The sequence below is a fragment of the Chelonoidis abingdonii genome, chromosome 1, assembly GCF_003597395.2.
Source record: "Chelonoidis abingdonii isolate Lonesome George chromosome 1, CheloAbing_2.0, whole genome shotgun sequence".
Taxonomy (NCBI): Eukaryota; Metazoa; Chordata; order Testudines; family Testudinidae; genus Chelonoidis; species Chelonoidis abingdonii.
This window is the reverse complement of record NC_133769.1, coordinates 32,067,295-32,083,548: the sequence shown is the minus strand read 5'-3', so window position 1 is coordinate 32,083,548 and position 16,254 is coordinate 32,067,295. Positions and strand designations below refer to the sequence as shown.

General features: G+C 48.5%; 1 protein-coding gene and 1 long non-coding RNA gene across 2 annotated transcripts in view; one reads left to right on the top strand and one right to left on the bottom strand.

The window, feature by feature from the left end:
• Nucleotides 1–16,254, bottom strand: part of CPNE8 (copine 8) — a 246,775-nt gene that overhangs the window by 185,805 nt on the left and 44,716 nt on the right. The window contains 1 exon segment of the mRNA XM_075064967.1: nucleotides 15,831–15,870. Within this exon segment, the coding sequence (XP_074921068.1) occupies nucleotides 15,831–15,870 (40 nt within the window).
• Nucleotides 1–16,254, top strand: part of LOC142046736 (uncharacterized) — a 471,037-nt gene that overhangs the window by 444,782 nt on the left and 10,001 nt on the right. The window lies entirely within an intron of this gene.

Sequence of the window (16,254 nt, the reverse complement as noted above, 5' to 3'; positions counted from 1 at the left end):
ACTGTTAATTTATCTTTCAGAAATGTCTAATGAGAGATATACAATAAATATATTCAGTAATAGTAGACTTAAAATTTTAAAATATATGACTTCTCTACATTCAAATAAAAGGTAAACTTACTTCCATAGGCATGATACTAGGTAAAGTGAGGTTCTGTGGTTACTGACCTTGGAAACTAGGCTATGTTACTAGTGTCTGTTTTGCAATTTCGATGAGATCAGTATGCATATTGACCTCAATGGTAGCTGTTGGGCGCTTAAAAAAATAAAATAAAATAAAATAAAATATAATAAAAATCAAGCAGGTGCCTAAATATGAACTTAGGAGCATAACTTCTGGCACTTAACATTTAAAAGCACTATATAAAACACACTTATTTTACACACACACACACACACACACACACACACACACACAGAGTACTTGATGAAAAATACATTTATGCACCACTGCAAGGTTCCATCAACTGCAACTTATTTCCCCTGAAGAGAAGTAGTAATTAATGTGCTCTGCAAATAGTATTAATATTTAGGTTTACATTTTATATGTCATGTAAGTAAGTTCTGGTTGCAGAAATCAAAACTTTGATTTTCTTCACCTCTGGGGTTTAAATTCTCAGTTACAATGCTACAATAAAAATTTTTTTGAAAATTTGAATTCCTGTGTTGTTAGTGTATCATGATCCATGAAATTAGAGTCGAAGGCCCATGTTCCCTGGGGGGACTATTATGAACAGGACACCTGGTGGAATGAGTTGAGATAGGCTGGAAGCAGCTCAGCCACATGGACAGCGCAGCGCATAGGAAGAAGTTCCACTTGCTCAATTTAACCTACATTCCGTTTCAGTCTTTGGTAATGAAACATGGTGGCAATGTCGGGTTGCCAACTTTCTAACTGCAGAAAACTGAACACACTCCCTGAGGCCTCGCCCCCCCCCCCGTTCACTCCATCCCCCCTCCCTCCGTCGCTTGGGCTCTGGCTTGGGGCCAGGGATCAAGGGTTTGTGGTGCTGAAGGGGCTCCAAGCTGGGGCCAAGGGATTCGGACTGTGGGAGAGGGCTCTGGGCTGAGGAAGAGGTTTAGGGGGGGTGAGGGCTCTGGCTGGAGGTGCAGAAGGGGGCTCCGGACTGGGTGGTGGGGCCAAGGGGTTTGGAATGCGGGAGGGGACTCCAGGCTGGTGCGTGGGGTTAGAGCTCCGGCTGGGGTTAGGGCTCTGGGGTGGGCCGGGGATGATGGGTTTGGGATGGGGAGGGGGACTCCGGGCTGGGGTTGAAGGGTTCAGATTGTGGGAGTGGGTTGCAGGTTGAGATATGGGGTTGGGGTATGAGACAGGTATGGTCTCTGGGCTGGGGCCAAAAACCAAATACCTGGCAACCCTATGGCAGTGCCAGAGCTGTTAGTTCTCTGAAGTGAAGCAGCTGGCAGCATGAGCCATGGAACTCACTCTGAACCACACACCCCCCCCAGCCTTGGATTTAGACACACAAACCTAGCTCAGCAATGGACCCAGTGGAACGAGGAGTTTGAACTGTACACAGACCATGGACATGCAGGAAGACAAAAACAGCAGCAAAGTAAAACTATTATTTGACCTTACTACGTAACAAGGCAGAGAGGTCTGCACCATTTTGAACTCATGACTGCCTTAAGCCTTACAGCAGTCCTGGGAGCCATGGGTAACTACTGCTCCCCAAAACAGAACAAAACTGAGCAGCACACGTTTTTCAACAGAGATCAATCTGAAGGGACAGAATAGACCCTGGCTGCTACATGGAATTTTGGGGATTTGACAGACTCCCAGATTTGGGCAGTGTAGTCTGCGATGATGACATCATTACTCTCTTTTTGAGTCTACCAACATATCAGGTTCAAGCTGTTGGGACAGGAAAGCAACAAGGGAAGATACCTCCCTCCATCCATGCATTGTTAATAGGGAAACACCCTTTGCAATTTCAGCTGGATAGCAGGGTCTCCTGCAATGCAATTCCTTGGTGTGAACTGAACTTGAAAACAACCATTACAAAGGGCAGGCACGCTCTAATAATGTACAATGAGGGCATAATGCAGCTCAGAGAAAAACTGTGACCTCATAGTAACTAACCCAAAAATAAGATAGTATCAACTGAAGTTTGTGGTCATGGATGGTAAGATCCACAGACCTCATTGGGGAATACATTCATACAAGTCATGGATCTGATCAGAGTGTAGCATCAGAATTCTATAGCTGCAGTACAAGAAACAAAAAGAGGAGTCTCATGGACAATAGAGACTATTTTAAAAGCATATGGAGAAGTTTTCAAAGGCAATGGGTGCCTTGAAGGAAAGCTGCAATTGAAAGTAGACCACAAATGGAACCTGCATGCTTCCCATGAAGGAAAATACCAGTGGCACTTTGTAAGTCAGTACTCAAGGAGCTCTAAAGTCTGCGGAGTAGGAGTATCTCAGCACCTGCAAAGGCCAATACAGCCTGGATAAACAGCATGGTGGAGCAAAGAATCAGACATATTATGCTTCTGCACAGACAGAGACACTGAACCAAACTCTGAAAAGATGTTATCAATTGTGGGCAGTGAATATCAGCATCTTGCCAGGACTTCCCAAAGCCAGACTCTTTATCAGCTAATGTGAGGAATGGGTTTGGCACATAAACCTGGATAATGAGTCCAGCATGTTGACAACCTTTGCAACGCCATTTGGTCACTACAAATGGCTCTGCTTGTTGATGGGCATAAGGTCAGCACCAGAGGTGTTTCAGAGAAGACCCACTGCTTGGGTAATAATGGCAGATGATAGCCTCATTGTAGTGAAGGGAGTAATTATACAGAAGCTGAATCAGACAACAGCAGAAAACTACAGGCTTTTATATAGGGATACAGGAGGAACATAAAACTGAACCCAGAAAAAATGGTATTCAGACAGCATGAGCTGACATACATTGGATATCTGCTCATAGCAGAGGGACAAAAGCAGATCCCAACAAGATCAACACAATCAGAGATATGCCCGCTCCAGTGAATGTGAAAGGGTTACAGCACTTCATAGGAATGATAAATTTTCTGACCAAGTTCTGTACACTCCTGGCTTCAGTAGCGGAACCAAGATGTCAGCTCACTAGGATGATGTTGAGTGGGACTGGGATGGTCCCCAACAACAAGTATTTGGCATATGAAACAAATGATAACAGACACCTATCCTGAAGCACTACCAGCCAGGAATGCCAGTGACAGTTCAGTGTAACACACTAGATAAAGGATTGGGCATAGCTCTTTTGCAGGAGCATTCAGTCACTTATGGCAGTAGAGCCCCATAAGAGACTGAACAGGTGTATGCCCAAATAGAAAAGAGCTTCTGACTGTGGTATTTGGAGTGGAGCAATACCATCAGTACACATATGGCCCCCAAGTAACAGTGAAATCAGATAAACCCCTGGAGACAATAATGCCTTTTTAGTGTTGATGCTGCACCTCAAGCACTGCCAAGTAGAGTTCAGATATTGTCCAGGACAAATTATTGTACCAGTGTTAGCTGGCACCCTGAGCAAGACATATATACCCAACATCAGCAAGGGGATTAGGACACCAAATCCATTGACATGATGCACAACTTCCCAGTTTCTACAGTAAAGCTGATGGAAATCAAAGAGGCTACAGAAAAGGCCAGAACTCAAAAGCCAACTACCTTTGATTCTGCTGATTTTCAATCTTTTGGTCCCCAGCAAAATGTTGCCATTATCCAGAAGTAACAGAAAAAAAGGTTAAACAGACCCTTAAGGAATCTCACAGTGAGCAGAGACAAAAAAAGGGAGAGTTGTGGAGAGTAAAAGGTTGTAATGGCAGGCAAATGAACTTTGAGCTAAGTGATAAACCCAGGGGGTTTAGATTCAGCAGGAAATAAAGAATGGGTGTAAGGTGAAACTCAAGAGGAAGTATGGATTACACCAGGCTTAAAAATGTTTCCATGTCTGCTGGTAAGTTTTCCTTGTGATGGGTTTTCTACTGATGACCAGTTCTGCATGGAGAGAGCCATCTCGGAGTCAGGCTTTGAGGTGAATTAATGAGGTTGGGTGAGTCATAGCTCCTGATTTCTGGGTGAGGAGGTCTGCTGTAAGAGGAAGGCAGAGAGGCAGTTGCAGGGACTGGGAACCATATCTGTTTTTGGCCAGGATGGCACTATGAGGATGGCCACTAGTCTCTCTTGCTCAGGGCCTTGAGGAGCAACAGAGATGGGAGATAAGAATATAGTAATATTCAAGGCCAAGAGGTAAGGACAGCATCTCCCAACAACTTGCAACTCTGCCCTCCTTTCAAGCATAACCTTTGGGACTTCATATAGGATGGTGTCAACATAGAGATCTCTCTCTGGTGAGCCCCAGTTAAGACAAATCTTCTGAAATACTGCATTGTTCAGCACCCACTTGTGATCATGACAGAAACACTAATCAAGGAGTCCACTATGTTATTCTGCGATCCCAGTAGATATCTTTATGCAGTGCACCTATTCCAAAGTTTTATGGATTCTAAGCATAAGGCTAGGATCTTTCTCCTCCTTGGAGATTTAAAGAATACACTGCTGCTCTATTGTCCAGCATTACTCTGATCAAGTGTCAGGAATTAGCTCCTTCAACTGAGCCTGAGGCCTAGCCATCCCAGTCTCTGGGTTGTGGTAGGACTGCCTGATTGGCTGAAGGGAGCCAGCAGGTCTGCTCAGCAGCAGGTCACTGGCTGCTCAACACTTATGTCCACAAATGTAATTACTCTCTTGACAGCCCTGACCCCAGTCTTGTTCCAGCCTTTCCCTTACCTCATTCATAGCCTTTTTCCTGTCCTACTCCAGTCCACTGCCTCCGTGATAGCTCCTGACTCCAGTTCTGATGCTCCAGCTTAGCCCCTGGCTCCTGCACCAACCACTAGGCATGACTTCTGTGCTAGTCACTGGGCCTGACCACCCACACCACAGGTGTAACATCGAGTGGCCCTTGATGTTGGATAGGAAGTGATGGCAAGCGTATCAGGAGAATGTAACAATTGAAAACCCTTACAACTAGTAGAAGGATCCAAAAGGTCTTTGTGGGAGTTGAGGACCCAATGAGATATTGATACCTTCTTAGACAGATGATGCTTGATGAGCGTGTAGACAGACCTGAGCCAGGCCTAAAGACAATAGGAGTATAGTCTCGCCAGAGATGTTACAAAAGGATGAGCTGCCATGCGGTCCAGGGGTGAAGGCAAAACCTTGCTATGGTTTGCATGCTTTGTTGTATCATGGAAGTGAGACTGTGCACTCTAGTGAGCCTATTCATGGACATGTTTAGGAAATAGCAGAGTCCAGACTGGCTCCAGTGAGGTCTATTGACTGTATAGGTATGAGGATAGATTTTTCCATGTTGAGTCAGATGCCCAGGGAGTGGAAAAAAGATAGGGCCTCACTGGTTACCAACTGCACTTTCAGAAAGGAGCAATCCTTAAGGAGCTAGTTGTTCAGGTAATCTGGAAAGCATTCCTGGGTAGTCAGCACACCAGGAAGTACCAGCATCTCTATCATGGCCTCATGAAGATGACTGTTCTGAGGATGACAACTTCAAGACCGTAGTCCTGAAGGCGTTCTTGTACTAAGAAGGCTCCAGTCCTAGTACAGATGCCGATGCCACTCACTCAAGATTGCCTCTTGGAAGGTTTCTTAGAATGTGACATGGTCTTCCCTGGCAGAGCTAGGGTTGCGATACTGGAGGATGTAGACACCTCAGCAGTACCCATGCTAGGACATGATGTCTCCTTTTTCTCAAGTCTCCTCCCCTTCTCTTGGTCTCTCTTTCCGCAAAATGGAGTATCTTCCTTTCTGATAGCCTGGAAGACTCTGAGGGTCCCCCAAAGCCTTTTCTTACCGAAGCCAAGATGGTCACCAGAGGTAAGAAAGGCTGAAGACAGGGAAGGCCAAGTTGGAAGGTAGGATTCAACCAGGAAAAGAAGAATGGGGCAGGGGAACTCCATAAAAGAATAAAAAGTGTCTTAAAGAAACTGTAAAATGGAAAATAAAATAAACCATATATATAAATAAATAAATAAATAAATAAAAATTCACAGTCCATTTTGGTCAATTGCAGTAACCAGATTTTAAACATAATATATTTCAGATTTAAATAGCTGAAATAAGACGGTCACTCACCTTTGTAACTGTTGTTCTTCGAAATGTGTTGCACATATCCATTCCAAGTAGGTGTGCGCGCGCCGCGTGCACGTTCGTCGGAAGAATTTTCCCCTAGCAACACTCAGCGGGTCGGTTGGCGCCCCCTGGCGTGGCACTGCTACGGCACCGGATATATACACCTGCCGACCCGTCCGCTCCTCAGTTCCTTCTTGCTGGCTACTCTGAAATGGGGAAGGAGGGCGGGTGTGGAATGGATATGAGCGACACATTCTCGAGAAACAACAGTTACAAAGGTGAGTAACCGGTCTTTTCTTTCTTCAGTGCTTGCTCATATCCATTCCAAGTAAGTGAATCCCAAGCCTTACCTAGGCGGTGGGGTCGGAGTTGGGACACTGCTGAATGCAAGACTGTCAAGCCAAGGCTGCATCGTCTCTGGATTGCTGTACCAAGGCATAATGGGAAGTAAGGTGTGTACCGAAGACCACGTAGCTGCTCGGCATATCTCCTGGATAACACTCGAGCTAAAAGGCAGTCGACGAGGCTTGAGCCCTGGTGGAATGTGCCAGTACACGGCCTGGGAGGCTGAGCTAGATCACAGCAAGCCCGAATGCATGCCGTGACCCAGGAAGAATTTCTCTGGGAAGAAACGGGTTGACCTTTCATCCTGTCTGCCACGGCGACAAAGAGTTGGGGGTCTTACAGAAAGATCTTGGTCGGTCAATGATAGAACGCGAGCGCCCTACGGACGTTCCAGCGAGATGAAACTGCTGCTCTCTACGGGATGCATGCAGTTTGGGAAAGAAACCGGGAGGAATATGTCCTGGTTGAGGTGAAAGGATGAAACCACCTTGGGAAGGAACGCCGGATGTGGGCGCAACTGCACCTTTGTCCTTGTGGAATATCGTGTAAGGCGGGTCCCATGAGAGCCGAAGCCCCGAAACTCTCCTAGCCGATGTAATGGCTACAAGGAACACCGCCTTACACATAAATAGAGGGAGAGAGCAGGTTGCCACGGGTTCGAACGGAGGGGCCATAAGTCTTGACAGAACCAAATTGAGGTCCCAGGAAGGGACGGAGGCATCACACCTGTGGAAAAGATGCTCCAGCCCTTGAGGACCTCAAGACCATAGGGTGGAGAAAACGGAGTAAGTCCTTCTCCGGATGAAAGGTCGAGATGGCAGCTAGGTGTACCCGCAAAGATGAGAAGTGCGAGACCCTGCTGCTTGAGATGCCAGAGATATTCCATATTACAGTGATAGGAACCTGCGCAGATGCACCTGCTGCACTTGACACCAGCAAGAAACCGCTTCACTTGGACACGTACGTAGCCTAGTGGAGGGTTTTCTGCTTCCCAGGAGTACTCGTTGCACTGGGTGGAGCAGCTTAGTTCCGAGTGAGTCAACCACGCAGGAGCCTGCCGTGAGGTGGAGGGATTGCAAGTCTGCGAATGGAGATAGACTGCCGTGGTTCTGGGTTATTTAAATCCTGATGGAGAGGCAGGGGACGGGTTGGTATCGATGTGGTCGCGCATGTGGTGTACCATATCTGCGAGCGCCGCTGGGGCGATCAGGAATCAGTCAGCCCTGTCCCTGCCGAAGCTTTACAAGGACCCTGTTTGCCAACGGAAAGGATGGGAATGCGTACAGCAAGGTGAGTCAACCAAGACATGGGAAGCTGTCCGATATCGAGGCCTGGCGGCGAAGACCCTGAAAGGAGCAGAACTGTGACACTTCCAGTTGCTGCGGGAGGCGAGAGGTCTATGTGGGAAAGCCCCACTTCTGGAAGAGAGAATGACATTCGGTCGAAGTGACCACTAGTGGCGAGAGACAATGACCTGTCTGAGTGGTCGCTACGTGTTTCTGGACCCTGGGGAAGACGCACAGGTCTTAGAGTGGGGGCTGGGGCGTGAGTGTCTATACAAATTCCCAGTCGGATCGCCTCCTGCGAAAAGGGGAGAGAGAGCGAGTTCATCCCTGCTTGTTTATGGTAGTGCATCGCGGTGGTGTTGTCCGTGAACACTAAAAACACAGTGCCCTGCAGGTGGTGAAGAAGGTCTGACAGGCGAGGCGGGACTGCACGTAGCTCCTGGATGTTTATGTGTAATGACAATCCTGGTGGACCGAGGCCTTGCGTGCCGACAAACCCGCCATGTGAGCCCCAGCCAGAACTGACGCGTCCGTCTTTAGGACGTAGTAGTTGTCGTCGGCTGGAACGGCATGCCTGCCACACACCAGGGAAGGTGTTCTTGCCACCAACGGAGGAGTCGTTAGACGCTCTTGAGGAACCATGACGCGATGTCTATGGTGTCCCTGTGTGGGCGGTACGGAGGCCAGCCGAATTGAAGCGGGCGAAAGGCGGACGTTTGGGTGCTTGGTGCAAAGTACAGGGCAGCCGTATGGCCGAGGAGGCTGAGGAGGCCCGGGCTGAGGGTCATCAGGAAGCGCTGGCAGGCTCTCTATGGCGGTGACTATTCCTGAACCGGCTCAGCGGGAGGTAGGCCGCTGCCGATGGGTCCAGGACAGTCCAATGAATTCTACTTCTTTGAGCGGTGCACGAAGTGGTGGACTGCCCATATTGACCATCAGCCCAATCACCTCGAAGAGTCCATGATGCGGCTACGTGGCGGCAAACCTGGGGTCTCGGTAGTCCCGCGAATAAGGCCAGTCGTTTAGGTAAGGAAGACCACCATATGCGCCGACGTCGGAGGAGCGGCCACCCCGCATACACTTTGTGAAGACACGTGGGGCAGTGAAAGGCGCGAAGGAAGGACCGTTGAATTGGAAGTGACGATTTTCTCACCTAAAACCGTATGGTACCGTCTGTGTGGGGTAAATAGAATATGAAGTACGGCGTCTTCATGTCGAGAGCAGCGAACAGTCTCCCGATCCTGGGAGCTGGAGATAATAGTCCCCAAGGAACCATCGGAACTTCACTTCTTTAAGAAGACGTTGAGCCTGCGGGGTCTAGGATGGCAAAGACCTCCTTTCGACTTGGGGATTAGAATAATGGAATAACCCCTTGCCCTGAACTCCTGCGGTACCATCCTCCTATGGCTCTGATTTCGAGAGCGTTATGGTCTCCTGCCAGAGGAGATGCTCGTGAGGAGGGGTCCCGAAGAAAGGAAGGGCGAGGGTGGGGGGGGGGCGAAATAAACTGGAGATGGTAACCAAACTCCACCGTGCGTAGGACCCAACGATCGAGGTAGTCGGTCCACGCCGGGAGGAGGAGAAAGCGGTTGGAGGAACTGAACAGGATTCTGGGAAGGACTGGTGCTCTGCTCTCGGTCGCACCTTCAAAAGTTTTGCTTTGGTCCTGCGGTGGCTTGGTGGAACCATTATTCTGGCCCCCTGAAACCGGACTGTCGTCATGGGGTTCACACGGACCACGCCTTCTTTAGTAAAGTCCTGTCTGAGGCCGTGGGGGGTAGGACGTTGAGTGTTGTGCTTGGAAGGCCTGGTTGGTCTGCGGGTATACATTCCCAGGGAACGCATTGATGACACGGTTTACCTTGAGGCTCTGGAGCCTAGGGTCCGTTTTCTGCCGGAAGAAGGCCCTGGCACTTCGAATGGAGGTCCTGGAATTGTTGTTGCAGTTCGGGGGTAGGCTGGAACCTGCAACCATGAAATTCTCCGATTGCAACTCCCGACGCCATGTGTCCTGCCGCCGAATCCGCAGCGGCGGAGAGGCCTGCAGGGGAATCCGGGATATCTCTTCCTTCCTCAAGGAGGCTCTGGAACTCTGGCGGGAGTCCAGGGGGACCAGCTCGGTGAACTTGTCCAATGACTGCCAGGTGTTAAAATTTACCTATGAGCAGGGCCCTGCTGGTTAGCTTACACGCAACTGTAGGCCCCCTGCGTAGTATACTTTGCGCCAAGGTAGGTCATGCGTTTGCCTCCCGCGATTTTGGGGCGGGGGCTTGCTGGCCATGGCGCTCCCTCTCGTTCACAGACTGGACGACCAGAGAGCATGGAGGAGGATGGGTATAAAGATATTCGTACCCTTTAGATGGTACCATATATTTCCTCTCCACGCCTCTGGCCACAAGAGGGATAGACGCCGGGGATTGCCAAATCGAGTCCGCTTTAGCCTGGATGGAGCGGATAAATGACAGGGCTACACGAGTCGGGGCATCCGACGAGAGTATGTCCATGACCAGGTCCTCCACCTCCGGGACTTCCTCCACCTGAAGGTTGATGCTCAACGCAACGCGGCGGAGAAGGTCCTGGTGGGCTCGTAGGACAATGGGAGGCGGGCCTGAGGTTGATGTACCCGCTACCGCCTCATCCGGCGAGGAGGAGGACGAGAGACCCGGGACCAGTAATTCGGGTTGTGAGTCCTGGTCCAGAGGGGGGTCGGTTTCTGCAGTGCCCTGAGGGTCCTGGGTCGCGGTTGAAGCGTCCGTATCAGCCGGAGGAGGACGACTAATAGTAGCCTCTGGTGCGCGACGGACCGACACGGCAGACCGCGACGTCACCGTAGGATCTCCCTGGGCTCGGTGGTACGCCCAAGGCGTCCAGAAGGACCACTGTGGTGCTTGCTCCAAGCCCTGGGACTGCGGGAGGGCATGGGCCTGGGGGTCCAAATCTCCATAAAGAGCACTATCTGCTTGGGACGAACCAGATGGGTGCCTCGATGGCCAGGGCGGAGCAGATAGTCCATGAGGTGGGTACCGGACGTCATGCCCCGCCGGGGAGCGGTACCGGGAATCATACCAGTGCCGAGACGTGGACCGGGACCTGCGACCAGCACGGTGCCGGGAGGTCGACCGAGACCGAAAGGAACGGCGGTGAGATCGACTCCGCCAGGAACGGTGCCGGGAGCTAGACCGTCGTGCTGAATACTGGTCTGGAGAACGCGATCTGGACCAGTGCCGCGAGTACGACCAGTGCCGAGAGGGGGATCAGTACCGGGACTGCGAACGGCGCCTGGATGTTGACCGGCGATAAGAGCAGGAGCACTGCCGGGATCTCGATCGCGAACGGTGCCTGCCTGCTGCCTCACTGGACGGTGGTCTGACCATGGCCGGCTTCCCTGCTGATGGAAGGACCCACACCGGCGGTGCCGGGGGTTGAGGCAGGGTGGGCTCCGTAAGAGCAATCAGTTCCCTTGCTGTTGCAAGGGTCTCTGGCGTGGTGGGAACGACGAGCTCAACCGAGGCACGTGCCGGGGAGCTGTCACGCACCGGACTCGATGGCTCTTGTCTGGCCGGAATCGACGGTGCGGAGATTACCGGTGCCGTGGCAGTTGTCCGTCAGATGGGATTCCCCCAGGCACTTCAGGCAGCGATCATGGGGGTCTCCCGCTGGCATCGGCCAGCGACAGGCCGAGCACTGTTTGAAACCGGGTGAGCCAGGCATGAGCCCGGGCCCTGGGAGGGTGAGGAGGGCTAAACCCCAGCCCTCTAACTATATACACTAACTATACTAACAACTATTACTCTATAGTAACAACTATAACTCTAACTAGAACTATATATACAATAAGTAGAAGAACGGGTGAAAAGCTAGGGAAGTGGAGGTCAGCTAAGCCGTGCTCCACTGTTCCAACGACCGGACACGGGCGGTAAGAAGGAACTGAGGAGCGGACGGGTTGGCAGGGGTATATATCCGGTGCCGTAGCGGCGCCACGCCAGGGGGCGCCAGTCGACCCGCCGGGTGTTGCTAGGGGAAAATTCTTCCGACGAACGTGCACGCAGCGCGCGCACACCTACTTCGAATGGATATGAGCAAGCACTCGAAGAAGACCATGAAATTTCACCATGTTGTTGTCATAACGTAAGAAAAAATTAATAGCCAGCAGTACTTATAATCTTTTGACTGTAAAGGTTAACAAGTTCAGTAAGCCTGGCTGTCACCTGACCAGAGACCAATCAGGGGACAGGATACTTTCAAATCTTGAGGAGGGAAGTTTGTGTTGTGCTGTTAGTTTTTGTTGTTGTTCACTTTGGGGCAGGGGACCAGACGTGTAACAAAGGTTTCTCTCAATCTCTCCAATACAGGCTCTTATCAGTTCAAAATGATGAGCATAGAGATAAGGCGGTTAGCTTATGTTTTGTTCTTTATTGCCAATCTGCATTGCTGGAAGGAGTTTAAATGTGCTTTGTGGAAGGATTTAATTTGCACTGGTACTTAGGCTGGAGGGTATTCCCAGTGTCTATAGCTGAAAACCCTGTACCTACCATCTTAATTACAAAGATAATTTTTACTGTTTTCTCTCTCTTAATTAAAAGCTTTCTTGTTTAAGAACCTGATTGTTTTTTATTCTGGTGAGACCCCAGAGGACTGGGTCTGGATCCACAGGGAATTGGTGGGGAGACAGGAGGGAAGGGGGCGAGAGAGGTTAATTTTCTCTCTGTTAGGATTACTTCTCTCTCAAGAAGAGTCTGGGGGGAAGAGAAGGAGGAGGAAGGTGAATTCCTCTCTGTTTTTGAGATTCAAGGAGTTGATCACAGTAATCTTCCAGGGTAACCCAGGGAGGGAGCCTGGGGAAAGCAATGGTGGGGGAGGGTTACTTCTGTTGTAAGATCCAGAGGGTCTGGGTCTTGGGGGTCCCCGGGCAAGGTTTTGGCGGGACCAGAGTGTACCAGGCACTGGAATTCCTGGTTGGTGGCAGCGCTACAGGTTCTAAGCTGGTAATTGAGCTTAGAGGAATTCATGCTGGTACCCCATCTTTTGGACACTAAGGTTCAGAGTGGGGAATTGTACCATGACAGTTGTAATTGTAGGGGTCCTGACCAAAAAAGGAGTGGGGGTGGGGTCGCAAGGTTATTGTAGGAAGGTGTTGAAGTACTGCTACTCTTACCTTTGTGCTGCCTTCAAAGTTGGGCAGCTGGAAAGGCAGAGCCATCACCCGCAGAAGTAAAGATGGCATGGTATAGTATGGTATTACCACCCTTACTTTTGTGCTGTTGCCTGCAGAGCTGGTCCCCTGGTCAGCAGTTTCCACTCTCCAGCCGCCCAGCTCTGCAGGCAGCAGCACAGAAGGATAGCTCCACCCTTACTTCTGCACTGCTGCTGGCAAAGCGCTGCCTTCAGAGCTAGGCACACAGCCAACACCCATCTCCCTCCAGCCACCCAGTTCTAAAGGCAGCGCAGAAGTAAGGGTGACAATACCACAACCTCCTAAAATAATCTTGCACACCCCCTGCAACTCCCTTTTGGGTCAGCACCTCCAATTTTAGAAACACTGGTCTCCCCAATTAAATTTGTACAATATAGGGTAAAAACACACAAAAGACCAGATTTTACCAGGGGGAGACCAGATTTCACGGTCCATGAGGCATTTTTCACGGCCACGAATTTGGTAGGGCCTTAACTATATACTAAAGAAATAAAAACAAATAAGAGAAAAAAAAACAGCAAGATAGGTAGCTAGCACGCAGACAACACTCCATCTCAAGCACCTGCATTTGAGAAGGAACTGGACTGGCAGCAGGACCACCCCTTCCTATATATTCATGTACCAGAACAGGACGGTGCGTAGGATGCAGGCGCAGACGCATGGACACTGCTGACAAAATCTCTGAGAAAGAGTGCATAGGTGCACATGTGGAACACACAGAGACAATAGCTAGAAAAAGCAGTAATATTCACTCATACTGTCAACCTGTATGAGATTTTCAAAATCACTTATAATTTTGTTATTTCTAAAACATTATTTTGTCAAAGCACATTGAAGTCACTCTCAGTTAAGTTCTAGGCTCTGCTAAAATGCTCACTGAAATAAATGGGAAATTTTCCAATGACTTCAATGAATCTTCAAGCGGGCCAAAAGTTTGAAATTTTAAAATTAAGTCATTTTTAATTACCCAAGCACAGAGAAGCATATTAATTTTCTCAAAACATGGACAATATTTGTTTTTCAAACTTTAGACAACTTTAACTGAATATTTCTCCTTCAAACACATCCACTTTGGGCTGACAAATGTCAGAACAAAAAAAAATTTTATTATTATAGATATAAGCACCTGAAAACAGGATCCAACAACTAAAGTGCCTTTAAAGCATATGTTTTAGAATTGTGTAACTAACACATGATGAATAGTTTAATTTTGCCTCCATTTCAGTGGACCAAATTCTAAGATGTAATAATTAATCACTTCTCTCTACCCTCCCCATTTCCATTCCCTGGAGCATCCTCACTCCCAGGGGCTTCTCTTTGTTTACTCAAGCTCCCCTTGGCCCTTCTAGGCCAGAGCCCCCCTTCACTCCATGGGCAGGAGAGAGACCAAAGGGAAGGGAGTCCTACTTCTCCTGCACTGAGGCAGGAGCGGGCCCTGATGCAGAAGGAGTATGCCTAGGCCTTGGGGGAGGGAACCGACCACAACCCCTGAAGCTGGGAGGGCTGGGACAAAAGCCCTTTGCAGGCGGGAGGAGTCTCCCTCCTACCCACTCTGGGTGAAAGTGACATTTGAATCCATCCAGGGCCCTGTGGAAGTTATGAAATTTGGATCATTTCCTCTGCCTTCTACCCCCAAATGGCAGCTCAGTGAGTGGTGCTGGGCTTAGGGAACCCCCTGTCTTTCCCAAGGAGAGATCCCCTATAGCCAACAAACAGACCTTACCCAGCCTTTCCATCACCCTACCAAAGCCACACTCCAATTCTCTGACCCCCAAATTACCCCCATTCCCATTCACTGCTCCCCAGAATAACTTCTTCCTATCACAAAAATAAACCACTCACCTTCTCAAAAATATGGAACACCCTCCCCCCGCCCCAATCCATGTTATAAGATCCATTAAAAAAGAGCCTGTGATTGATCTGTTGTAAAGGATTTGACAAAGTAGTTTAAAAGATTTACTGAATTCTACAGAATATTTGCTTTGGTTTGTGTGGGTTATGTGGACATATATTTAATAAAATGCACAAAAGAAATGCCTTTAATTTAAAAAAATGATATTCTACATTTAAATCATTGCCGTTTTTTAGTTGGTGGAGATTCTTGAGATGCAGCATCTTGATTTTTTAACTCTCTTGAATATAGATTATAATGAAAAAGTCTCTGCAACCCAGGATTTCTGAATCACTTAAATGTCAGAGCTATACCACTCTTCCCACCCTGCACTTCCAGGCAAACCTACCCTTTTCTCCCCCAAATGAACTGCAGGGTTCCCTGCAGGCCCCCACTCAATGCTCCCAATGAACCTCTTCTACCCTCTTCTTCCAAACAGACTACAGATTCCCAGGGATTCCTCCTCCACTTATTAATAAAATAGTTATACTCAACAGATATTACAGTCTCTTTATCGTGCTCTAGCGTATCTCAATTAAAATATTGCATAATCTGGAACTTTTCCTTTCCGTGATGCTACAAGGGTTAAACATTTCTTGTTAGAAAAAAATATATGCACCAGCAAGTAGATTGCCTCAACTCCTGGGCACAACAAAAGTGTCAATAAGGAGATAATGTCCTTCATTTATCTAAACAGATATTAACTTTTCTTAAAAAAATGTCCATTCCCAATGTACATTCTGCGTGATGGACATGTAAAAAATCCCATTTTAGCAAAGAGTTATGAACATCTAAATCACACCACACCACAATCCTTGTATTTATGACTGCTGCATTTGACACTATTTGCCAGTAAATACCATAAACATTCTAGAAGATAGCGTAACTTTTTAATTACAAAATAAACACTATAAGGAAAAAACCCCTAAGTTGAGTATTATAACCATCCACTTACATGCTTTGATAGGTTGGGACTCTTTGAATCAACATCATACCTAAAAAATTAAAGAAAAAGAATTACTCCCAGGTGACAGAGTTAAGAAAATGTAAAAACAGACATTCCAGTGTATTCACATATACAAAATAAACATGCAGAACTGATGTAAAAAGATATCTGAATAGAAACTTCAGTAGTAAATGAGATTCCCTCATATTAGGTTTGGCAAGAAAGCCCAGCAGGCCAGGCGAACCGCTCTGAGCTGCCTGATGTTGATGTGGAGGGCCAGACTGTCCCATCACCCCTATGTGCTCAGCTCGCCCAGGTGAGCCTCCCAACCCAGGCCCAAAGCAACATAGAGCAAGGTCAGCAACAGGGACAGGGTCGCAAAAGGGACTGTCTCCAACACCAACCTGGTATCCCACCACCAATCCAGGGGTGA